General features: G+C 43.6%; 1 protein-coding gene across 10 annotated transcripts in view; it reads right to left on the reverse strand.

The window, feature by feature from the left end:
* Positions 1–26,160, reverse strand: part of LOC110535660 (DNA topoisomerase 2-binding protein 1) — a 128,160-nt gene that overhangs the window by 88,175 nt on the left and 13,825 nt on the right. For 4 of the 10 annotated variants that reach the window (XM_090190068.1, XM_090190071.1, XM_090190066.1 and 1 more), the window contains 6 exons: positions 23,943–24,077; positions 23,661–23,804; positions 16,640–16,792; positions 15,941–16,156; positions 15,554–15,700; positions 14,687–14,970 (listed from right to left, as the gene is read on the reverse strand). In XM_090190068.1, the coding sequence (XP_090046194.1) occupies positions 14,824–14,970; positions 15,554–15,700; positions 15,941–16,156; positions 16,640–16,792; positions 23,661–23,804; positions 23,943–24,071 (936 nt within the window). In that variant the 5' untranslated portion in view covers positions 24,072–24,077 and the 3' untranslated portion in view covers positions 14,687–14,823. Of the gene's footprint in view, positions 1–12,278; positions 12,683–14,686; positions 14,971–15,553; positions 15,701–15,940; positions 16,157–16,639; positions 16,793–23,660; positions 23,805–23,942; positions 24,078–24,355; positions 24,391–26,160 lie in introns of those variants that run through there. The other 6 variants (XM_090190069.1, XM_090190067.1, XM_036935412.2 and 3 more) reach the window with 3 other exon arrangements.

The raw sequence follows: 26,160 nt of genomic DNA on the forward strand, positions 1-26,160 counted from the left end.
CTGCTTCGAGTGTGGCTGTTGTCGATGTGTTCCTGGTTCGAGCCCAGGTGGGGGCGACGAGAGGAACGGAAGCTATACTGTTACACTGGCAATACTATAGTGCCTATAAGAACATCCAATAGTCAAAGATATATGAAATACAAATGGTATAAAGAGAAATAGTCCTATAAATCCTATATTAACTACAACCTAAAACCTCTTACCTTGGGCCTCCCGGGTGGCGCAATGGTCTAGGGCACTGCATTGCTAGCTGTGCCACCAGAGACTGGGTTTGCGCCCAGGCTCTGTCGCGACCGGGAGGTCCGTGGGGCGACGCACAATTGGCCTAGCGTCGTCCGGGTTAGGGAGGGTTTGTCCGGTAGGGATATCCTAGTCTCACCCAGAAAATATACTTCCTTGTTGATAATGATAATAATCAAGCATTTCACACAAATTATCCAGATACTGACTGGATCATTTGGTGGTCTATTGCAGCTTCCCACAAGAATGGTCTTTAGGTGAGGCAGATTAACCTGTAGCCATATTACTTCAAAAGTATTTAACATTAGATCATCTCTAAGCTTTACAGGAATGTGGTTCTGAATATAGACCGCAACACCGCCCCTATTGCATTTCTGTCTTTTCGGGTAGATGTTATAACTAGAGGTCGCCCGATTAATCGGCCATGCAGATTAATTAGGGCCGATTTCAAGTTTTCATAACAATTGGTAATTGTCCTTTTTGGGTGCCGATTACATGAGTCTCTGATCCACCTCTACGCAGACGACACCATTCTGTATACTTCTGGCCCTTCTTTGGACACTGTTAACAACCCTCCAGGCAAGCTTCAATGCCATACAACTCTCCTTCTGTGGCCTCCAATTGCTCTTATATACAAGGTAAACTAAATGCATGCTCTTCAACCGATCCCTGCCTGCACCTGCCCGCCTGCCCAACATCACTACTCTGGACGGCTCTGACTTAGAATACGTGGACAACTACAAATACCTAGGTGTCTGGTTAGACTATAAACTCTCCTTCCAGGCCCACATCAAACATCTCCAATCCAAAGTTAAATCTAGAATTGGCTTCCTATTTCGCAACAAAGCATCCTTCACTCATGCTGCCAAACATACCCTTGTAAAACTGACCATCCTACCAACCTTCGACGATATAATTTACAAAATAGCCTCCAATACCCTACTCAACAAATTGGATGCAGTGCCATCCGTTTTGTCAGCAAAGCCCCATATACTACCCACCATTGCGACCTGTACGCTCTCGTTGGCTGGTCCTCGCTTCTTACTCGTCGCCAAACCCACTGGCTCCATGTCATGTACAAGACCCTGCTAGGTAAAGTCCCCCCTTATCTCAGCTCGCTGGTCACCATAGCATCACCCACCTGTAGCACGCGCCCCAGCAGGTATCTCTCTCTGGTCACCCCCCAAAACCAATTCTTTCTTTGGCCGCCTCTCCTTCCAGTTCTCTGCTGCCAATGACTGGAACGAACTACAAAAATCTCTGAAACTGGAAACACTTATCTCCCTCACTAGCTTTAAGCACCAGCAATCAGAGCAGCTCACAGATCACTGCACCTGTACATAGCCCACCTATAATTTAGCCCAAACAACTACCTCTTTCCCTACTCTATTCATTTTATTTTATTTATTTTGTTCCTTTGCGCCCCATTATTTTAATTTCTACTTTGCATTCTTCCACTGCAAATCTACCATTCTAGCATGCCACTTTTTTTACCTTTACCTCCCTTATCACCTAATTTGCTCACATCGTATATAGACTTGTTTCTACTGTATTATTGACTGTATGTTTGTTTTACTCCATGTGTAACTCTGTCGTTGTATGTGTCGAACTGCTTTGCTTTATCTTGGCCAGGTCGCAATTGTAAATGAGAACTTGTTCTCAACTTGCCTACCTGGTTAAATTAAGGTGAAATAAAAAATTAAATAAACATTGCAATCCACGAGGAAACTGCGTGGCAGGCTGACCACCTGTTACGCGAGTTCAGAGTCAAAAGGACCTTGTGGCTGCAAGGAGCCAAGGTAAGTTGCTAGCTAGCATTAAACTTATCTTATTAAAAAAAACATAAATCTTCACATAATCACTAGTTAACTACACATGGTTGATATTACTAGATATGATATTACTAGGTTAACTAGCTTGTCCTGCGATGCCTGTTAATTTATCATCGAATCACAGCCTACTTCAACTTTGCCAAACGGGTGATAATTTAAAAAAAAAGCAATCTTTGCACAAATGTACCTAACCATAAACATCAATGCCTTTCTTAAAATCAATACACAGAAGTATATTTTTTTATACCTGCATATTTAGTTCAAAGTAATTCATGTTAGCAGGCAATATTAACTAGGGAAAATGTGTCACTTCTCTTGTGTTCAGTGCAAGCAGAGTCAGTGTATATGCAACAGTTTGGGCCGCCTGGCTTGTTGCAAGCGGTCAACAAATTTGCCAGAATTTGACATAATTATGACATTACATTGAAGGTTGTGCAATGTAAGAGCAATATTTAGACTTAGGGTTGCCACCTGTTCGATAAAATACGGAACGGTTCCGTATTTCACTGAAATAATAAATGTTTTGTTTTCGAAATGATAATTTCCCGGATTTTATCATATTAATGACCAAAGGCTAGTATTTCTGTGTTTATTATATTATAATTAAGTCTATGATTTGATATTTGATAGAGCAGTCTGAGCGGTGGTAGGCAGCAGCAGGCTTGTAAGCATTCATTCAACCCGCACACAAGTGCGTTTGACAGCAGCTCTTAGCAATGTTTATGACTTCATGCCTATCAACTCTCGAGATACGGCTGGCAATACTAAAGTGCCTATAACAACATCCAATAGTCAAAGGTATATGAAATACAAATGGTATAGAGAGAAATAGTCAACGTGTCATAATTCCTATAATAACTACAACCTAAAACATCTTAACTGGGAATATTGAACCACCAGCTTTCATATGTTCTCATGTTCTGAGCAAGGTACTTAAATGTAAGCTTTTTTTTTTTACATGGCACGTATTGCACTTTTACTTTCTTCAACACTGTGTTTTTGCATTATTTAAACCAAATTGAACATGTTTCATTATTTATTTGAGACTAAATAGATCTTATTTATGTATTATATTAAGTTAAAATAAGTGTTCATTGTTCATTCAGTATTGTTGTAATTGTCAATTACAAATATATATATATATATATACACTGCTCAAAAAAAATTAAGGGAACACTTAAACAACACAATGTAACTCCAAGTCAATCACACTTCTGTGAAATCAAACTATCCATTTAGGAAGCAACACTGATTGACAATACATTTCACATGCTGTTGTGCAAATGGAAGACAACAGGTGGAAATTATAGGCAATTAGCAAGACACCCCCAATAAAGGAGTGGTTCTGCAGGTATGCTTCCTGGCTGATGTTGGTCACTTTTGAATGCTGGCAGTGCTTTCACTCTAGTGGTAGCATGAGACGGAGTCTACAACCCACACAAGTGGCTCAGGTAGTGCAGTACATCCAGGATGGGACATCAATGCGAGCTGTGGCAAGAAGGTTTGCTGTGTCTGTCAGCGTAGTGTCCAGAGCATGGAGGCACCACCAGGAGACAGGCCAGTACATCAGGAGACGTGGAGGAGGCCGTAGGAGGGCAACAACCCAGCAACAGGACCACTACCTCCGCCTTTTTGCAAGGAGGGGTAGGAGGAGCACTGCTAGAGCCCTGCAAAATGACCTCCAGCAGGCCACAAATGTGCATGTGTCTGCTCAAAAGGTCAGAGGGTGGTATGAGGGCCTGACGTCCACAGGTGAGGGTTGTGCTTACAGCCCAACACCGTGCAGGACGTTTGGCATTTGCCAGACAACACCAAGATCGGCCAATTGGCCCTGTGCTCTTCACAGATGAAAGCAGGTTCACACTGAGCATGTGACAGACGTGACAGTCTGGAGACGCCGTGGAGAACGTTCTGCTGCCTGCAACATCCTGCAGCATGACCGGTTTGGCGGTGGGTCAGTCATGGTGTGGGGTGGCATTTCTTTGGGGGGCCACACAGCCCTCCATGTGCTCGCCAGAGGTAGCCTGACTGCCATTAGGTACCGAGATGAGATCCTCAGACCCCTTGTGAGACCATATGCTGGTGCGGTTGGCCCTGGGTTCCTCCTAATGCAAGACAATGCTAGACCTCATGTGGCTGGAGTGTGTCAGCAGTTCCTGCAAGAGGAAGGCATTGATGCTATGGACTGGTCCGCCTGTTCCCCAGACCTGAATCCAATTGAGCACATCTGGGACATCATGGTGGACAAACATGGTGAAGCCCCAAAATTGCCCTTGCTAGAAGAATGTGTTTCAGACATAAGGAAGTGGATGGCTGCAAACTTTCTACTTTTAAACTCGGACAAAACAGAGATGCTTGTTCTAGGTCCCAAGAAACAAAGAGATCTTCTGTTGAATCTGACAATTAATCTTAATGGTTGTACAGTCGTCTCAAATAAAACTGTGAAGGACCTCGGCGTTACTCTGGACCCTGATCTCTCTTTTGAAGAACATATCAAGACCATTTCAAGGACAGCTTTTTTCCATCTACGTAACATTGCAAAAATCAGAAACTTTCTGTCCAAAAATGATGCAGAAAAATTAATCCATGCTTTGTCACTTCTAGGTTAGACTACTGCAATGCTCTACTTTCCGGCTACCCGGATAAAGCACTAAATAAACTTCAGTTAGTGCTAAATACGGCTGCTAGAATCCTGACTAGAACCAAAAAATTAGATCATATTACTCCAGTGCTAGCCTCTCTACACTGGCTTCCTGTCAAAGCAAGGGCTGATTTCAAGGTTTTACTGCGAACCTACAAAGCATTACATGGGCTTGCTCCTACTTATCTCTCTGATTTGGTCCTGCCGTACATACCTACACGTACGCTACGGTCACAAGACGCAGGCCTCCTAATGGTCCCTAGAATTTCTAAGCAAACAGCTGGAGGCAGGGCTTTCTCCTATAGAGCTCAATTTTTATGGAACGGTCTGCCTACCCATGTCAGAGACGCAAACTCGGTCTCAACCTTTAAGTCTTTACTGAAGACTCATCTCTTCAGTGGGTCATATGATTGAGTGTAGTCTGGCCCAGGAGTGGGAAGGTGAACGGAAAGGCTCTGGAGCAACGAACCGCCCTTGCTGTCTCTGCCTGGCCGGTTCCCCTCTTTCCACTGGGATTCTCTGCCTCTAACCCTATTACAGGGGCTGAGTCACTGGCTTACTGGGGCTCTCTCATGCCGTCCCTGGAGGGGGTGCGTCACCTGAGTGGGTTGATTCACTGATGTGGTCATCCTGTCTGGGTTGCCCCCCCCCCCTCCCCCTTGGGTTGTGCCGTGGCGGAGGTCTTTGCGGGCTATACTCAGCCTTGTCTCAGGATGGTAAGTTGGTGGTTGAAGATATCCCTCTAGTGGTGTGGGGGCTGTGCTTTGGCAAAGTGGGTGGGGTTATATCCTTCCTGTTTTGCCCTGTCCGGGGGTGTCCTCAGATGGGGCCACAGTGTCTCCTGACCCCTCCTATTTCAGCCTCCAGTATTTATGCTGCAGTAGTTTGTGTCGGGGGGGGCTAGGGTCAGTTTGTTATATCTGGAGTACTTCTCCTGTCCTATTCGGTGTCCTGTGTGAATCTAAGTGTGCATTCTCTAATTCTCTCTTTCTTTCTCTCTCTCTCGGAGGACCTGAGCCCTAAGACCATGCCCCAGGACTACCTGACATGATGACTCATTGCTGTCCCCAGTCCACCTGGCCGTGCTGCTGCTCCAGTTTCAACTGTTCTGTCTTATTATTATTCGACCATGCTGGTCATTTATGAACATTTGAACATCTTGGCCATGTTCTGTTATAATCTGCACACGGCACAGCCAGAAGAGGACTGGCCACCCCACATAGCCTGGTTCCTCTCTAGGTTTCTTCCTAGGTTTTGGCCTTTCTAGGGAGTTTTTCCTAGCCACCGTGCTTCTACACCTGCATTGCTTGCTGTTTGGGGTTTTAGGCTGGGTTTCTGTACAGCACTTTGAGATATCAGCTGAAGTACGAAGGGCTATATAAATACATTTGATTTGATGTCTCGCTCCATCCACCAACGCCACGTTGCACCACAGACTGTCCAGGAGTTGGCGGATGCTTTAGTCCAGGTCTGGGAGGAGATCCCTCAGGAGACCATCCGCCACCTCATCAGGAGCATGCCCAGGCGTTGTAGGGAGGTCATACATACAGGCACGTGGAGACACACTATTGAGCCTCATTTTGAGAGATAAAAGTCTCCAACTTCAGCGATTTTTGCAATTTGTTCCAGCCACAGGCAGCAGAGAACTGGAAGGAAAGGTGGCCAAATGAGGTGTTGGCTTTAGGGATGATCAGTGAGATACACTTGCTGGAGCGCGTGCTACGGGTGGGTGTTGCCATCGTGACCAGTGAACTGAGATAAGGCGGAGCTTTACCTAGCATGGACTTGTAAATGACCTGGAGCCAGTGGGTCTGGCGACGAATATGTAGCGAGGGCCAGCCGACTAGAGCATACAAGTCGCAGTGGTGGGTGGTATAAGGTGCTTCAGTAACAAAACGGATGGCATGGTGATAAACTGCATCCAGTTTACTGAGTAGAGTATTGGAAGCTATTTTGTAGATGACATCGCCGAAGTCGAGGATCGGTAGGATAGTCAGTTTTACTAGGGTAAGTTTGGCGGCGTGAGTGAAGGAGGCTTTGTTGCGAAATAGAAAGCCGACTCTAGATTTGATTTTAGATTGGAGATGTTTGATATGAGTCTGGAAGGAGAGTTTACAGTCTAGCCAGACAACTAGGTACTTATAGATGTCCACATATTCTAGGTCGGAACCATCCAGGGTGGTGATGCTAGTCGGGCGTGCGGGTGCAGGCACCGAACGGTTGAAAAGCATGCATTTGGTTTTACTAGCGTTTAAGAGCAGTTGGAGGCCACGGAAGGAGTGATGTATGGCATTGAAGCTCGTTTGGAGGTTAGATAGCACTCCAAGGAAGGGCCAGAAGTATACAGAATGGTGTCGTCAGCATAGAGGTGGATCAGGGAATCGCTCGCAGCAAGAGCAACATCATTGATATATAGAGAGAAAAGAGTCGGCCCGAGAATTGAACCCTGTGGCACCCCCATAGAGACTGCCAGAGAACCGGACAACATGCCCTCCGATTTGACACACTGAACTCTGTCGGCAAAGTAGTTGGTGAACCAGGCAAGGCAGTCATTAGAAAAACCGAGGCTACTGAGTCTGCCGATAAGAATATGGTGATTGACAGAGTCGAAAGCCTTGGCCAGGTCGATGAAGACGGCTGCACAGTACTGTCTTTTATCGATGGCGGTTATGATATTGTTTAGTACCCGATATTGAGGTGCACCCGTGACCGGCTCCCGTGACTACAAATTATGAAAAGACAAGAATTGTACTTTTGAATTCCGTAAAGTCAGTGTGGAAGAGGTGAAAAATTATTGTTGTCTATCAACAATGACAAGCCACCAGGGTCTGTCAATCTAGATGGAAAATTACTGAGGATAATAGAAGACGATATTGACACTCCTATTTGCCACATCTTTAATTTAAGCCTACTAGAGAGCGTGTGCCCTCAGGCCTGGAGGGAAGCTAAAGTCATTCCGCTACCCAATAATAGTAAAGCCCCCTTTACTGGCTCAAATAGCTGATCAATCAGCCTGTTACCAACCCTTAGTAAACTTCTGTCGAAAATTGTGTTTGACCAGATACAATGCAACAGAATTTCAGCATGCTTATAGGGAAAGACACTCAACAAACACAGCACTTGATGACATAATTATTGTGGGGGCTGTCTTGTTAGACTTCAGTGCAGCTTTTGACATTGTTGATCATAGTCTGCTGCTGGAAAAACTTGTGTTATGGCTTTACACCCCCTGCTATAATGTGGATAAAGAGTTACTTGTCTAACAAAACACAGAGGGTGTTCTTTAATGGAAACCTATCAAATAGAATCCAGTTAGAATCAGGAATTCCCCAGGTTAGCTGTTTAGGCCCCTTGCTTTTTTCAATTTTTTCAAACGACATGCCACTGACTGAGTACAGCCAGAGTTTCTATGTATGCGGATGACTCAACACTATACACGTCAGCTACTACAGCGACGGAAATCAACAAAAAGTTAGTTTCAGAGTGAGTTAGTTTCAGAGTGAGTGGCAAGGAATAAGTTAGCCCTAAATATTTCTAAAACTAAAAGCATTGTATTTGGAAAAAAACACTAAACTAAATCATGTAATAAATAACATGGAAATTGAGCAAGTTGAGATGACTAAACTGCTTGCAGTAACACTAAATTGTGAACTGTCATGGTCAAAACATATTGATGCAGTAGTAGCTAAGATGGGGAGAAGTCTGTCTATAATAAAGTGATACTCTGCCTTCCTATCAACAAGGTAGGTCCTAGAGGCCCTAGTTTTGTCACACCTTGACTACTGTTCAGTCGTGTGGTCAGGTGCCACAAAACTGGACTTTGCAATTGGCACAGAACAGGGCAGCACGGCTGGCCCTTGGATGTACACAGAGTGCTAATATTAATAATATGCATGTCAATCTCTCCTAGATGAAAGTGGAGGAGAGATTGACTTCATCACTACTTTTATTTATGAGAGGTACATGTTGAATGTACAGAGCTGTCTGTCTAAACTACTGGCACACAGCTCGGACACCCATGCATACCCCACAAAACATGCCACAAGAGGTCTCTTCACAGTCCCCAAATCCAGAACAGACTATGGGAGGCACACAGTACACTGTCCTACATATAGCCATGACTACATCAAGTAACTGATGCAGCAGTAAAATTAGATTTAAAAAAAAACTGATTAAAAACAACTTATGGAACAGCGGGGACTGTGAAGCAACACAAACATTGGAACAGACACATGCATACACACACACACAACATACTCACTATACATACACATGGATTTAGTACTGTAGATATGTGGTAGTGGTGGAGTAGAGACCTGAGGGCACACAGTGTGTTGTGAAATCTGTGAATGTATTATAATGTTTTAAAATTGTATAAACTACCTTAATTTTGCTGGAACCCATAATAAATACAAATACCCACCCACACACATGCATAGACGCCACACACACACACGCTTTCACACTCACCACATACGCTTCTGCTACTCTCTATTATCTAGCCTGTTGCCTTGTCACTTTACCCCTACCTATATGTACAGTACATAGCTATTTCAATTACCTCGTACCCCTGCAGACTCAGTACTGATACTCCCTATATATAGCCATGTTATTTGAAATTGTTATTCACTGTGTATTTATTCCTCGTGTTACTATTTCTATTTTTGACATCTTATCTTTAACTGTGCATTGTTGGAAAGGGACCTGTAAGTAAGAATTTCACTGTTCTACACCTGTTGTCTATGAAACGTGACAGATACAATTTTATTTTGAGTTCAGATGTGTGGCAAACTCGTTATGGGTGACAATCTATGCTAGATTCGATCGAAAGAGACTGCCATCATGCGTGTTAATTTGTTTACTTGGTCCCATGGATGTGAATGGTCTCCATTCCTCAAATTCTTAGTGTTTCCTATGTTTCACTAACCAGTCTCTGAGCTAAACATACAGTGCCTTGCGAAAGTATTCGGCCCCCTTGAACTTTGCGACCTTTTGCCACATTTCAGGCTTCAAACATAAAGATATAAATCTGTATTTTTTTGTGAAGAATCAACAACAAGTGGGACACAATCATGAAGTGGAACGACATTTATTGGATATTTCAAACTTTTTTAACAAATCAAAAACTGAAAAATTGGGCGTGCAAAATTATTCAGCCCCTTTACTTTCAGTGCAGCAAACTCTCCAGAAGTTCAGTGAGGATCTCTGAATGATCCAATGTTGACCTAAATGACTAATGATGATAAATACAATCCACCTGTGTGTAATCAAGTCTCCGTATAAATGCACCTGCACTGTGATAGTCTCAGAGGTCCGTTAAAAGCGCAGAGAGCATCATGAAGAACAAGGAACACACCAGGCAGGTCCGAGATAATGTTGTGAAGAAGTTTAAAGCCGGATTGGGATACAAAAAGATTTCCCAAGCTTTAAACATCCCAAGGAGCACTGTGCAAGCGATAATATTGAAATGGAAGGAGTATCAGACCACTGCAAATCTACCAAGACCTGGCCGTCCCTCTAAACTTTCAGCTCATACAAGGAGAAGACTGATCAGAGATGCAGCCAAGAGGCCCATGATCACTCTGGATGAACTGCAGAGATCTACAGCTGAGGTGGGAGACTCTGTCCATAGGACAACAATCAGTCGTATATTGCACAAATCTGGCCTTTATGGAAGAGTGGCAAGAAGAAAGCCATTTCTTAAAGATATCCATAAAAAGTGTTGTTTAAAGTTTGCCACAAGCCACCTGGGAGACACACCAAACATGTGGAAGAAGGTGCTCTGGTCAGATGAAACCAAAATTGAACTTTTTGGCAACAATGCAAAACGTTATGTTTGGCGTAAAAGCAACACAGCTCTTCACCCTGAACACACCATCCCCACTGTCAAACATGGTGGTGGCAGCATCATGGTTTGGGCCTGCTTTTCTTCAGCAGGGACAGGAAAGATGGTTAAAATTGATGGGAAGATGGATGGAGCCAAATACAGGACCATTCTGGAAGAAAACCTGATGGAGTCTGCAAAAGACCTGAGACTGGGACGGAGATTTGTCTTCCAACAAGACAATGATCCAAAACATAAAGCAAAATCTACAATGGAATGGTTCAAAAATAAACATATCCAGGTGTTAGAATGGCCAAGTCAAAGTCCAGACCTGAATCCAATCGAGAATCTGTGGAAAGAACTGAAAACTGCTGTTCACAAATGCTCTCCATCCAACCTCACTGAGCTCGAGCTGTTTTGCAAGGAGGAATGGGAAAAAATGTCAGTCTCTCAATGTGCAAAACTGATAGACATACCCCAAGCGACTTACAGCTGTAATCGCAGCAAAAGGTGGCGCTACAAAGTATTAACTTAAGGGGGCTGAATAATTTTGCACGCCCAATTTTTCAGTTTTTGATTTGTTAAAAAAGTTTGAAATATCCAATAAATGTCGTTCCACTTCATGATTGTGTCCCACTTGTTGTTGATTCTTCACAAAAAAATACAGTTTTATCTCTTTATGTTTGAAGCCTGAAATGTGGCAAAAGGTCGCAAAGTTCAAGGGGGCCGAATACTTTCGCAAGGCACGGTACATCATGTCAATAGACCCCAAGGAAGCTGTCAGCTACAGATGTCAATGCCCCTTATTGACCCCACCCCTCCCCCACCATTGTACACACAGCAGTGGATGACTGTCCCCAGAACAAAGAAAGTGGGGAGGGGGGTATGTGGAGAATTGAAGACCAACATTCCAATCACAATGCTAAGGGTGTCCACCAGCAGGTTCATTTAGGCCTGCTACACACTTACTCAACCTGGTCTCAGAGCATTTCGTGTTATTCTGTATGTTCAACACTACCACAATGTAGCTGAGGAAACAAAGCTTCCAGTTGAAAAGAAGGTCTTCAGTGTGAGGGAGAAGGTGATGGTCGCACTTTTTAATAGAGTGACCCTAATTATGCCCTCTGTTCCTGCGGGTCTCGAGAGAAAAAATATATACTTTAAGGGACGCAAAACTTCACTGTCTCTTTGGTTGGTTTCAATGGTTTCCCCGTCCCATCTTTGTTCCGTGTGTCAGTTTCATATACACAATAGTTCTCATCAATAACACATTCTATAACCAGTCAACTACAACAATGGATGTATTGTGACATGGAAAATAGCGGTCATGTGGTAAAACAGTCTCTGTTTGATGAAGTGTTGTTAGCGGTTAATATGTTTCAGGGTTCAGTAAACATGACCGAGGTTGTTATTCTCCGGTCTCTCACATCAGTGAACTGTAATCAATAGCTGAGGAATGGGTTATTAATTGATTAGAGTTGCCCTATTGATGACATTATTAATAAAAGAGGGAGACTCATGTGAACCTTCAAGGCTCGCAGACAATCGCGCACACAGCGCGCGCGGAAATAAACTGTACCGTGGTAGTAAGACTGACAAACGTCAGAGTAGCTTCATCTAAACGCTAGGTTAGTGACCAGGTGATGCATAGGCAATTTTAAATCGGTATTGACTCACGAAAGCACTAAACATGCTACAATATAGAGCCTAGGTGCTGTGCCACACAAATTAGTTTGCTTACCTATTACACAAGGTGCGTCGGTACTTCCGAGTACTCCGCGTATTCCAGTCAACTGAATCCCAAAAAGCCGCTGTCTCACCACTCCAGTCACACAAGCCGCACGCACATATTGCCAGTTCCGAACCAGAATGTCACATGAACTCCATGTTCAATCCGACCGTGCTCAACACTGCTGCCCGGGGGAGCCATACAGTTTGTTCAAGCGAAACACAATAGGAGGACGGCGGGGGCACATCTCCTCAAATCCTGGGACCACTGACAATGGTAGATGGATAACCACACGGTGGAGGCAACAGGCTTGGCTAGCAGTACGAGCATCATATGTGATTGAGCTACCGCGCGGTCCACAAGATATTCACGAGAGACGGGCAGAGACTCAGTGCCACCCAAGCACGAGAGGACATGGGTTTCCGTGGCGCGAGTATGGCGGTGGAATTTTAATGAGGACATATTGTTGCAACAGCAGGCACATCTTTTTGTTGTTGTCCTTACTCAGATTAGGGGCCTTTTCATTGTATTCATAGCATTCATTGTTCTGTTAAGAAAAGAGCCTGCCTGGAGGCCAGTGACAGGGGAGCACTAACAATCTTAAAAAGGTCATATTGACAAATTAAACAAGACCCTCTAACACCCGTATCTGGCACGCCAGGCACATCAATCCCGCCCGCCAGACATTAAAAAGTGTTGTTTTTTTGTAGCCCTTTTTTCTCCCCAATTTCGTGGTATCCAATTGTTTGTTACAGTCCTGTACCATCGCTGCAACTCCCGTACAGACTGGGGAGAGGCGAAAGTCGAGAGCCGTGCATCCTCCGACACACGACCCAGCCAAGCCGCTGCCCGCTTAACCCGGAAGCCTGCCGCACCAATGTGTCGGAGGAAACACCGAACACCTGGCCACCGTGCATGCATAGAGCACGTTGGGACAAGGACATCTTGGCCTGCCAAACCCTCTCCTAACCAGCAGGACGCTGGGCCAATTGTACGCCGCCTCATGGGTCTCCGTGTCGCAGCCAGCTGTGACACAGCCTGGGATCGAACCCGGGTCTGTAGTGACACCTCAAGCACTGCGGTGCAGTGCCGAGGCCCCGCAAAAAAATGCAGCCCTTTTGAATTTCAAAATCCTGATGTGGCCCTCGAGACAAAAAGGTTTGCCCACCCCTGCTCTAATAGAATAAATAGATTACTTGGCTACCCCATTAAATACAAGTGTTGACAGAAAACATTCAAATTGACTCAATTTAATTACATTATCCTTGATGCTTTATCAACCTATATGCAGACACCCCACTTTGGAAGGTTTTATCATAAGCCATGCATCTCCCTCTCGTCTACCAATATTTGGATTAATTAAGTTCACTATGAACGGAGGCTTCTCTTATTGCAATGTTTATTGGGGAAGGAGATGGGCAGTACACATTTCCACTGCTTCAGGCTCCCATCATCACCAAGGCAATATGGTATTGTTTTGGGAATGTTGTGCTCTCCCCTGGTCTGACTTTGTCATTAGGTTCCTCAGCCCCAGCAGCATCGGTCTTTGAGTATGATTTGGTCAAAAGTAGTGCACTATGTAGGGAATAGGGTGTCATTTGGGACCACCCATGGCCAGTGAGGTTGAGGAGGGGGAGAGAGCCCTTATCTGTGCCTCCAGAAACAGACCTGGGACAGACAAATATAATTGGGCTTCCCATTGTGAGAAAAGAAACAAATCTGATGTTTACAGAAAGGGAGAGACACAGCTGTTGCTAGAGCAGTACAATTGCTTGGATAAGTAGTCTAACACATGTAGTAGGTTCTGATTTGGGTATGTCTCATTTTGCCATTGGTTTTCTTTGTTCTCCATCACAGTATGTAGACCTCTGCCTTGGGTAGCCTTTGTCAGCTTGTTTTGTGTATACACATTGAGATATATTTGGAATCTAGTATACGTGAGACCAATGTTCTATCATGTCAAAATGAACAATGATAGATTAGAGAGGCAATGGCAGCAGTAAGGTGGTAAGTGGATGCCATGAGTAACGAGGCTGGTGCCAGCAGTGATTGTGTCCTAATGACAGTGATAACTGATGTGTGACAGCATGGGTCAAAGAGACACTGGTGTGATACACCCTGAACCAATGCAATTATCACTGTAGGTAGAATTGATCTCAGAAATGACTCACGTTGTCAATGAGAAAAGGGAGAAAAAAAAAGTAGGAATGTTACTGCTTTTTCCATCAGTAAACTCAGAGGTGCAAAGCTGAATGGAACAGCATGCGATGCTGTAAAAGGACAATACACTCACTCCAGGTACTATGCAAGCCGAATGTAGAGTGCCCTCTACAGGACATAAATTGACAGTGCATCTCTGTGTTGAGCGCTTGAGAACATTTGTCTCAGAAGAAAGCACCAATCAATCACTGTGACATGAACACTTGTCAAATAAATGTTATTTTCATACAACTAATAAAAAAATCTTATTTACAGACATATCATTAATGGCTTGCAGGGGCATTTCTAAAATGATGGAATTTACTAGTTGACCCCAAAGCTCTAAATGACAATGTTTTTACTTGAGGCGGGTCTTCTTCAACTTTGTGGAATCTCCTGATGCTTTGCGCTCGCAGGAGGGTGTGGAGCGGCTGGCATCTGTGTCCGCTGGCAGACATTGGGCAGCTTCAGGCAGATAGTACATCTCTATTGGTGGAATAGGCTCCTGGTCAAAATGACAGACTCATATGAGAGAGGAGTTTTAGTTTCCATCATTTTATTTCTTCTTAAAGGAGCATATTTAAGCCATCATATCGATTCCTTCATGTTTTTTCAGAAACTTCTAAAATGGCTTAGTACGGGTTCTAACCTTATCATAATCGCCAAAAATATTGTTGCAAGGACGTGAAAAACTTGTACACAAAACAACCGGCCTAGCTAGACACACAAAAAAAAGGTCATTTGCAGTGTCACGCAGCGTTCTAATAAGCATGTTTTACCTGGGTGGATTTCTATTATTTTGCTACTACTGGTATGTAATTGATATTTAGCTCTATTTACATGTGGAAATGTTACATGGATAACCTTTAATTCACTGGCTAGGGTGGATTTTATGGAGAAGTTTGAACACATTGTATTGTTAAATGAAGGAAAGTATCCACTTTATGGATCAAACATTAACCAAGGTTTCACTTTAGACTTTCCCAAAATTACTGATATAAACTGCAAAAAAGTAGTCTGACAACAAAAAATGCCTTCCGCAGTGTCTTTGTGAGGCAGTTTTGCATTTTAGTTACAGTCCCACTAACCTGGATGAGGTAGTCTGCAATGAACTCTGGCTTTAGGCATTTGGCCTCTGGCACGTCCTTCCGGAAGTCTCCTGGCTTCAACCGACTGAACTCTGCAAACAGGTGGGTGGTTCCCTTGTACAGAGATGGAGAGGGACTGGGGAGAACCTGGAGAGAGGGTAAGGGAGAGGAAATAAAGATCGGAAGAAGAGAGATTAGGAGAGAGGGTAGATGGGATTGACATTCAGAAGTGTACACGTGTTAATATCTACAAAGGCAAGTATGAAAGAGACGGGCAGTCGGACACTTGAAAAGCAGTAGTTTGTTATTAGTTTTACCCATACTAAGACGCAGTAAGCGAAGAGAAGATTGAGGTACAGTATGACGGAGTAAGAGCTTTGTTTGAACCTTTGCTCCAGACTGCAGGAGTCGTCTGAACCCTGACTCTCTAGTCTGGTCGATGTTCAGCATGACGGTCCAACCGCTGAATGATCCCTCCTGGTCATTGCGGTCCTGCAGGTTCCTCCTCCAGCGCATGGCGGCCAACGCCAGCCTCTTCTGCTGGGAGCTGATGGACGGTAGCACATCCAGGATGGAGCTTCTGCCCCAATCATACTCATCCTCCTGGAACAAATCAAATCTATTTATATAGCCCTTCGTACATCAGCTGATATATCAAAGTGCTGTACAGAAACCCAGCCTAAAACCCCAAACAGCAAGCAATGCAGGTGTAGAAGCACGGTGGCTAGGAAAAACTCCCTAGAAAGGCTAAAACCTAGGAAGAAACCTAGAGAGGAACCAGGCTATGAGGGGTGGTCGGTCCTCTTCTGGCTGTGCCGGGTGGAGATTTGAACATCTTGGCCATGTTCTGTTATAATGTTCATAAATGTCCAGCATGGTCAAAAGAACACACAGTCAAGATATATAAACCAAATGTTTTTTTACTGAGTTGTCCTTCTTGGCCAGGTCTCCCTTGTGAAATATGTCTTCTGACCTCATCGGGACTTCCTGGTTAAATTAAGGTTTAATAAAACAAGCTGGGCCTAGAAGCATGTGGAAGAAATATTGGCATGTTGTGGTCTGATGCACTAACGGCCAGATCGTGACCTGGATGAAGTGTCCCACGGAGCGACAGGCCTCCAGGTAGGAGCGGTGCAGGATCCACTTCCCCACGGCCATGGCTGCCAGGTACTTCTCATTCCTTCTCAATGATATGGGAGCAGCTGGGGTCAAAGCACTGCTTGTCCAGCACCACACCACCTACAGGGACCCCAGAGGAACAAAGACATGTAGAGTTAGAAAGACACACAAATGCAATAGGGGGACACACATAGGGCTCTGGCTCCTCCACTAGCGGGTCATCACCCTCTGACCCATCTGCTGGTCAGTGACATCACACACCGCTGGATCGAAGGGGTCAAAGGTCAATGAAAGTTTAGTATAAAGTTTAGTATAGTCTTCATATCTCAAAATCTTTGTTTTGTGGTTAATTAAAATTCTATCTGAATGAAAATGATACAAAGCATTGTCAACTATGTAAAAATAGTCTACATAAAGCCAACAACTAAAACATTGCAGCCTGCAGGTCAGAAATATCCTGATAGGATATTTATTTTATCAAATCACATTGGCTACACATGGCCTGTCTGAAACGAACTTGCAACATTGTATAAAATATTATTGGCCTTCAGTTTCCCGCCAGTGAGCTCTGGACAGACAACTGTAGGCCATTTGCACAAGGGATAAGAAGCAGTGCTTGACTTGGGTAGGAGCTCACCAGAGCGGTGTACCGGAACCTCAAATTTTCCAATGGGTGAGCTTCTGTTCCTCTTATAGAATATTAGCTCAAACTTATTGTGGAGCTAAATATAAACAGTACCAGCATCCAAAATGAGTATCTATTTCAGTTTGTCAAGCACTGATAAGCCTATTTTACCACGTTTCTACTGGATCAGAGCATGTCATTTTTCCCTTTCACGCAGAGTGGTTATCGAAAGGGAGAGCGCTGGAAATATTTTTCAAACTTATTGAGGAACTATTGTAATTCTTAATGGATGTAAAAACCTGTTTGAGGTGAAAAAAACATTACTTTGAGAAGCTCCACAGGTGGTGGTGGTGCATTAAGCCAATCAGAAATAATATCAGATCCCCAAATGGGCACATTAATTTGTGCGTAGGCCAGGTAGCCTATATAGGCCTACTTCTATGCTCGTCCTTACGAAGCGTTCCAGACAATGACTACATTGACTGAACTAGTAAATGGAATTAAATAAACCAAAACTTGTTTCTCACAAGTGTAGCATAGGTTGCGCACACCGTCAACAATGCGTCCACCAGAGGTCGACCGATTAATCGGAATGGCCGATTAATCAGGGCCGATTTCAAGTTTTCATAACACTCGGAAATCAGTATTTTTGGGCGCCGATTTGCCTATTTTTTTTTTACACCTTTATTTCATCTTTATTTAACTAGGCAAGTCAGTTAAGAACACATTCTTATTTTCAATGACGGCCTAGGAACGGTGGGTTAACTGCCTCGTTCAGGGGCAGAAAGAGATTGTCACCTTGTCAGCTCAGGGGATTCAATCTTGCAACCTTACAGTTAAATAGTCCAACGCAATAAGGACCTGCCTCTCTCTCATTGCACTCCACAAGGAGACTGCCTGTTACGCAAATGCAGTAAGCCAAGGTAAGTTGCTAGCTAGCATTAAACTTATCTTATAAAAAACAATCAATCATAATCAATAGTTAACTACACATGGTTGATGATATTATCTAGCGTGTCCTGTGTTGCATATAATCTGACTAAGCATACAAGTATCTGACTGAGCGGTGGTAGGCAGAAGCAGGCGCGTAAACATTCATTCAAACAGCACTTTCGTGCGTTTTGCCAGCAGCTTTCGTTGTGTGTCAAGCAATGCGTTGTTTATGACTTCAAACCTATCAACTCCCGAGATGAGGCTGGTGTGACCGAAGTGAAATGGCTGGCTAGTTAGTGCGCGCTAATAGCGTTTCAAACTTCACTCGCTCTGAGCCTTGCTCTGCATGGGTAACGATGCTTCGATGTGGTGGCTGTTGTCGTTGTGTTGCTGGTTCGAGCCCAGGGAGGAGCGAGGAGAGGGACGGAAGCTATACTGTTACACTGGCAATACTAAAGTGCCTATAAGAACATCCAATAGTCAAAGGTTAATGAAATACAAATGGTATAGAGTCCAAATGGTATAGAGTCCTATAATAACTACAACCTAAAACTTCTTACCTGGGAATATTGAAGACTCATATTAAAAGGAACCACCAGCTTTCATATGTTCTCATGTTCTGAGCAAGGAACTGAAACGTTAGCTTTCTTACATAGCACATATTGCACTTTTACATTCTTCTCCAACACTTTGGTTTTGCATTATTTAAACCAAATTAAACATGTTTCATTATCTACTTGAGTCTAAATTGATTTTATTGATGTATTATATTAAGTTAAAATAAGTGTTAATTCAGTATTGTCGTAATTGTCATTATTACAAATACATGTTTATTTAAAAAATAATAATAATAATTTAAATCGTCCGATTAATCGGTATCGGCTTTTTTGGTCCTCCAATAAATCGCTATCGGCGTTGAAAAATCATAATCGGTCGACCTCTAGTGTGTAGCCTTAAAGGATCGGTTTCCCGCTAGTGGGACAACTTCCGGTGAAACTGGAGCACATCATTCAAATAAATAATCATAAATATTATGGATTTTAAACATTTAGGTACGTACAAGTGTCTTATATCGACTGAAAGCTTAAATTCTTGTTAATATAACTGCACTGTCCGATTTACAGTAGCTATTACAGCGAAAACATGCCATGTAATTGTTTGAGGACGATGCCCCACATCAAAATATTTTTCCACCGGCACAGGTTTCATACATTCACAAATAACGATTAAGTAGTCACTTACTTTTTGAAAATTTGTCATCCAAAAGGGTCCCAGCTAGTGTCGTTATGTTAGATAAAATCCTTCTTTATTTCCCAAAAAGTCAGTTTAGTTGGCGCCATCGATTTGAGTAATCCACTCGTTCACATGCAGAGAAAGGAATCCGAAAATCTACCCCTAAACTTTGTTTCAACAAGTCAAAATACATTTCTATTTACTCCTCACATATCCTAAAATGTAATCAAACTATAATATTTCTTCAGGAAAGAAGTATGTTCAATAGGAAACAGATTTTAGCAGGTGCGTAAATGTCTTCATGGCGCGTGCAAACACAAATTTCCAAGACTGTATCCTTCTACTAAAACTGTAATTTCTTCTTCTTTCATTTTTGAAGTTACAAGCCTGATACCTTTAACATAGACTGCATAGAAGCCATAGGAATTGCATCCATATTTTCAATATGACCTTTCTCTTGCATTTCTAAGAGGACGGTCTCTCAAAAATAAATAATTTTCTGGTTGGTTTTTCTTTGGATTTTCTCCTACCATATCTATTGAGTTATATTCTTCTACATTATTTTAACATTACAAACTTCAAAGTGTTTTCTTTCCAATGGTACCAATTATATGCATATCCTGGCTTCAGGGCCTGAGCTACAGGCAGTAAACTTTGGGCACGTCATTCAGGCAGGAAGTTGAGAAAAAAGGGGCATAGCCCTAAGAAAACAATCCTTAACTGGAATAGTGCCAAAAGCATGTCTAGTGGTTAAGAGGAGCTGGCTACTAAAGAACTCCCAAAAGATTCACCGACATGCGCGTCAGAGTCACTCAGATTGCTGCTGACAGTGATCTGCCAGAATCTTTTTCACTTCATTCAATGGACATCAAATCTGCATTTCTGCAGGTTACAGAGCTGTCAAGGGACATTCACATTCAACCTCCGCCTGAAGCTAAGGAACACTGTAGAAACTAAGAAAGTGTGTGTATGGCCTCACAAATGCATCACTCTACTGGTACAACAAAGTCAAGGCAACAATGCTGAGTACAGGTGGCAAAATGTCACAAGTGGATCCTACCGTCTTCTATTGGCTTGATCAAGACTGCAATGTGACTGGAGTACTTGCCTGTCATATTTCTGGTAACTGTTCTCAGAACTTACCACTGTTGAGGCAAAACAGCACATTGTACCTGTAATGTGTCACTGACAACTACTCCCTAGTTGATGCTGTCAAGTCAACCAAGACTGTCACAGAGAAAAAACTTTGTCTTGAGGTTAGCAGCATCAAGGAACTTATTCAGGCTCCAGCGGATTCTGTTGTCGGCCACAAAACAACCGCAAGCTGACTGACAAAAAAAACATTTGCATTCGCACTTGTGCTCCTAAAGGCTATCAGTAATGGTGCCATTGTCACATGACCCATTTGTAATGGGGACTTGAATAACACTTGGATATTTAACTATTTGTTGATGCTTTATTTGTCTAAAAAGAAAAGTGGGAGATTGTTAAGTTCATGTTTAAAGTATTCCTATACTTGTTATTACGGTGCTCTGTTGGACCGGTCCTGTAATGACCGGTAATGGCAACTATGTACCGTGGAGATACGGTGAAGTAAACGTTGTTAACCTCTCTGGGATATGTGGGACGGTAGCGTCCCACTTGGCCAAAAGCCAGAGAAAATGCAGAGCGCCAAATTCAAATAAATTCCTATAAAAATCAAACTTTCATGAAATCACACATGTAAGATACCAAATTAAAGCTACATGTGTTGTGAATCCAGGAAACATGTCAGATTTCAAAAAGGCTTTTCGGCGAAAGCAAACGATGCTATTATCTGTGGATAGCACCTCCATAAACAAAAGAGAAAATATTTCAACCCTGCAGGCGCGACACGCAGACATAAAAATCATGCCTTACCTTTGACGAGCTTCTTCTGTTGGCACTCCAATATGTCCCATAAACATCACAAATGGTATTTTTGTTTGATTAATTCTGTCCATATATATCCAAAATGTCAATTTATTTGGTGCGTTCGATCCAGAAAAACACCGGTCCCAACTTGCGCAAAGTGACTACAAAATATCTAAAATGTTACCTGTAATCTTTGCCAAAACATTTCAAACTACTTTTGTAATACAACTTTAGGTATTTTTTAAAGTAAATAATCGATAAAATTGAAGGTGGGATGATCTATGTTCAATACAGGAAGACAACAAACTGAAGCATACTTTCTGGTCATGCGCCTCTATCAAACAGTATTCAAGATGGCCGTACTTCTTCCTTACACAAAGGAATAAAGACTGGTGATATCCACACATCCGAATGGTTTTTCCTCAGGGTTTCGCCTGCTACATAAGTTCTGTTATACTCACAGACATGATTCAAACAGTTTTAGAAACGTCAGAGTGTTTTCTAATAATATGCATATCTTATCTCCTGGGGATGAGTAGCAGGCAGTTGAATTTGGGCATGCTTTTCATCCAAAATTCCAAATGCTCCCCCCTATCCTAGAGAAGTTAAACTGGAACCTAGTCATTGTGTCATTTGGAGGTAACATTCACCTGGTCAGACTATGTCATGTTCTTAATGTTTTGTATACTCAGTTGCTTTTCATTACGTGTGTCTGGCAAAATGAGAAAGGCCTAAAAAGCCCTATTACCTGTCCTGTGATTTCTCCCAGCAGGTTCTGACCCAGGTGGGCGGTACGATGGGCTTACCCAGGCTGCCGGCCACCAGGTACTTCTTGCTGCCAACCTCCCCGGCGACCAGGTGAGTGACGGACACGTTGAGGTCCCAGTAGACCCTCCCATCACCTGCACCAGATCCATCACATCAGCCTGAAGGTAGACAGTCACTAACAGACCTGCTACACTGGACAACTTTTGCCGGGCGTGAGAAGCTCCTGTTAATTTGAATGTAACCTGGGCTTAAGAAGCACAACTCCGAGAGAGACACACTGCTCAGCATAAAATTACACTCTGGTTCTATTTCCAAGAGTTCCTCTGTAAGGCTGTTGATGTGGATCATTGGTATGAAAAACACGTGGCATCATTGTTTAAAAAAAAAAAAAAATGTATTTCACCTTTATTTAACCAGGTAGGCTAGTTGAGAACAAGTTCTCATTTGCAACTGCGACCTGGCCAAGATAAAGCATAGCAGTGTGAGCAGACAACAGAGTTACACATGGAGTAAACAATTAACAAGTCAATAACACAGTAGAAAACAAAGGGGGAGTCTATATACAATGTGTGCAAAAGGCATGAGGAGGTAGGCGAATAATTACAATTTTGCAGATTAACACTGGAGTGATAAATGATCAGATGGTCATGTACAGGTAGAGATATTGGTGTGCAAAAGAGCAGAAAAGTAAATAAATAAAAACAGTATGGGGATGAGGTAGATGAAAATGGGTTGGCTATTTACCAATAGACTATGTACAGCTGCAGCGATCGGTTAGCTGCTCAGATAGCTGATGTTTGAAGTTGGTGAGGGAGATAAAAGTCTCCAACTTCAGCGATTTTTGCAATTTGTTCCAGTCACAGGCAGCAGAGTACTGGAACGAAAGGCAGCCAAATGAGGTGTTGGCTTTAGGGATGATCAGTGAGATACACCTGCTGGAGCGCGTGCTACGGATGGGTGTTGCCATCGTGACCAGTGAGCTGAGATAAGGCGGAGCTTTACCTAGCATGGACTTGTAGATGACCTGGAGCCAGTGGGTCTGGCGAGGAATATGTAGCGAGGGCCAGCCGACTAGAGCATACAAGTCGTAGTGGTGGGTGGTATAAGGTGCTTTAGTGACAAAACGGATGGCACTGTGATAGACTGCATCCAGCTTGCTGAGTAGAGTGTTGGAAGCCATTTTGTAGATGACATCGCCGAAGTCGAGGATCGGTAGGATAGTCAGTTTTACTAGGGTAAGCTTGGCGGCGTGAGTGAAGGAGGCTTTGTTGCGGAATAGAAAGCCGACTCTTGATTTGATTTTTGATTGGAGATGTTTGATATGAGTCTGGAAGGAGAGTTTGCAGTCTAGCCAGACACCTAGGTACTTATAGATGTCCACATATTCTAGGTCGGAACCATCCAGGGTGGTGATGCTAGTCAGGCATGCGGGTGCAGGCAGCGATCGGTTGAAAAGCATGCATTTGGTTTTACTAGCGTTTAAGAGCAGTTGGAGGCCACTGTTGCCGAGTCAAGTAGAGTAGAGTGGAGACTTACCCTAGCCTCCTTGTCCAGACTGGTGCAGGAGATAGTGATATCAGCCATGGCCATGTTGTAGACGGGTTGCTCTGCTTTGGGCACACAGCGCTGGTGCTGCAGGCAGAAGTGCACCACTAGTGTACTCACCACTCGACAGCCCAGCTACACAAGGAGACAAAGGGAGACAACCCAGTTTTCAGTACACTTTATTGCTGAATGCTGACAGTACTGTTAACATGTTGTGACTTATGAGGATTAAGTAGAAGCCAGGTTTGGGAATGTGTGCGTCTTGAGACAGACCTTTTTACAGTGGTGGAAGGCTGGGGTGGAGAAGTTACTGAAGACGAACAGAGACTTGTCATTGTGGTCCAGCTGTAACGCCGCCTCCTCATCAATGGTCTTCAAGTGCTTCTCTGACTGGAGCTCCATGATGGCCTGTTTCATAGTGAAGAGAAAGATAATGCATTTCAATAAGGGATGGATCGAAATGTACATAATGCTTTTTCAATTTCAGTCAAGGGGAGGGTTTAGTATTTTTTTTAATCCCGTCCAGGGGAAGGTCATGTCATTTGTAATCGATGACATTTCAAACAAATTTCAATATTTCTCAGTGTCTGTGAAGATGTAAAAGAACACATTTTCAAATCAAATTTGATTTGTCACATGCACTGAATACAACAGGTGTAGTAGACCTTAGTGAAATGCTTACTTACAAGCCCTTAACCAACAATGCAGTTAAGATAAACACCTGCAAGAAATAAAAGTAACAAATAATTAGAGAGCAGCAGTAAAATAACAATAGTGAGGCTATATACAGGGGGTACCGGTACAGAGTCAATGTGCGGTGGCACCATACCAGGCAGTGATGCAACCCATCAGGATGCTCTCGATGGTGCAGCTGTAGAACCTTTTGAGGATTTGAGGACCAATACCAAATCTTTTCAGTCTCCTGAGGGGGAATAGATTTGGTCGTGCCTTCTTCACAACGGTCTTGGTGTGCTTGGACCAGTTTGTTGGTGATGTGGATGCCAAGGAACCTTTTAAGGATCCACAATCATCTCTTTTGTCTTGAACACGTTGAGGGAGAGGTTGTTGTCCTTGCAACACACGGTCAGGTCTCTGACCTCCCTATAGAATGTCTCATCGTTGTCAGTGATCAGGCCTACCACGGTTGTGTAACCTGCAAACTTAATGATGGTGTTAGAGTCGTGCCTGGCCGTGCAGTCATGAGTGAACAGGGAGTACAGGAGGGGACTGAGCACGCACCTCTGAGGGGCCCCCGTGTTGAGGATCAGTGTGGTGAATGTGTTGTTACCTACCCTTACCAACTGGGGGTGGAAGTCCAGGATCCAGTTGTAGAGGGAGGCGTTTAGTCCCAGGGACCTCAGCATAGTGATGAGATTTGAGGGCACTATAGTGTTGAAAGCTGTAGTCAATGAAACGCACTCTCACATAGGTGTTCCTTTTGTCCAGATGTGACAGGGCAGTGTGGAGTGCAATAGAGATTGCATCATCTGTGGATCTGTTGTGCGGTATGCAAATTGGAGTGGGTCTAGGGTTTCTGGGATAATGGTGTTGTGAGCCATGACCAGCCTTTCAAAGCACTTCATGGCTACAGACGTGAGTGCTACGGGTCGGTAGTCATTTAGGCAGGTTACCTTAGTCTTCTTAAGCACAGGGACTATGGTGGTCTGCTTGAAACATGTTGGTATTACAGACTCAGGTTGAAAACGTCAGTGAATACACTTGCCAGTTGATCAGTGCATGCTCGGAGAACACGTCCTGGTAATCCGTCTGGCCCTGCAGCCTTGTGAATGTTGACCTGTTTAAAGGTCTTACTCAGATCGGCTGTGGAGAGCGTGATCACACAGTCATCCAGAACAGCTGATGCTCCATGAATGTTTCAGTGTTACTTGCCTCGAAGCGAGCATAGAAGTAATTTAGCTTGTCTGGTAGGCTTGTGTCACTGGGCAGCTCTCGGCTGTGCGTCCCTTTGTTGTCTGAAATAGTTTGCAAGCCACATCTGACGAGCGTCAGAGCCAGTGTAGTACGATTCGATCAGTCCTGTATTGACGCTTTGCCTGTTTGATGGTTCGTCGGAGGGCATAGCGGGATTTCTTACAAGCTTCCGAGCTAGAGTCCTGCTCCTTGAAAGCGGCAGCTCTATCCTTTAGCTCAGTGCGGATGTTGCCTGTAATCCATGGCTTCTGGTTGGGGTATGCACGTACAGTCACTGTGGGGACGACGTCATCGATGCACTTATTGATGAAGCCAGCGACTGATGCGGTGTACTCCTCAATACCATCGGAAGAACCCCGGAACATGTCTGTGCAAGCAAAACATTCCTGTAGCTTAGCATCTGCTTCATTTGACCACTTGTTTATTGATCAAGTAACTGGTGCATCCTGCTTTAAAATGTTGCTTGTAAGCAGGAATCAGGAGGATAGAGTTATGGCCAGATTTGCAAAATGGAGGGCGAGGGAGAGCTTTGTATGTGTCTCTGTGTGTGGAGTAAAGG

The sequence above is a fragment of the Oncorhynchus mykiss genome, chromosome 11 (genome assembly GCF_057628025.1).
Source record: "Oncorhynchus mykiss isolate SJ-2025 chromosome 11, ASM5762802v1, whole genome shotgun sequence".
Classification (NCBI taxonomy): domain Eukaryota; kingdom Metazoa; phylum Chordata; class Actinopteri; order Salmoniformes; family Salmonidae; genus Oncorhynchus; species Oncorhynchus mykiss.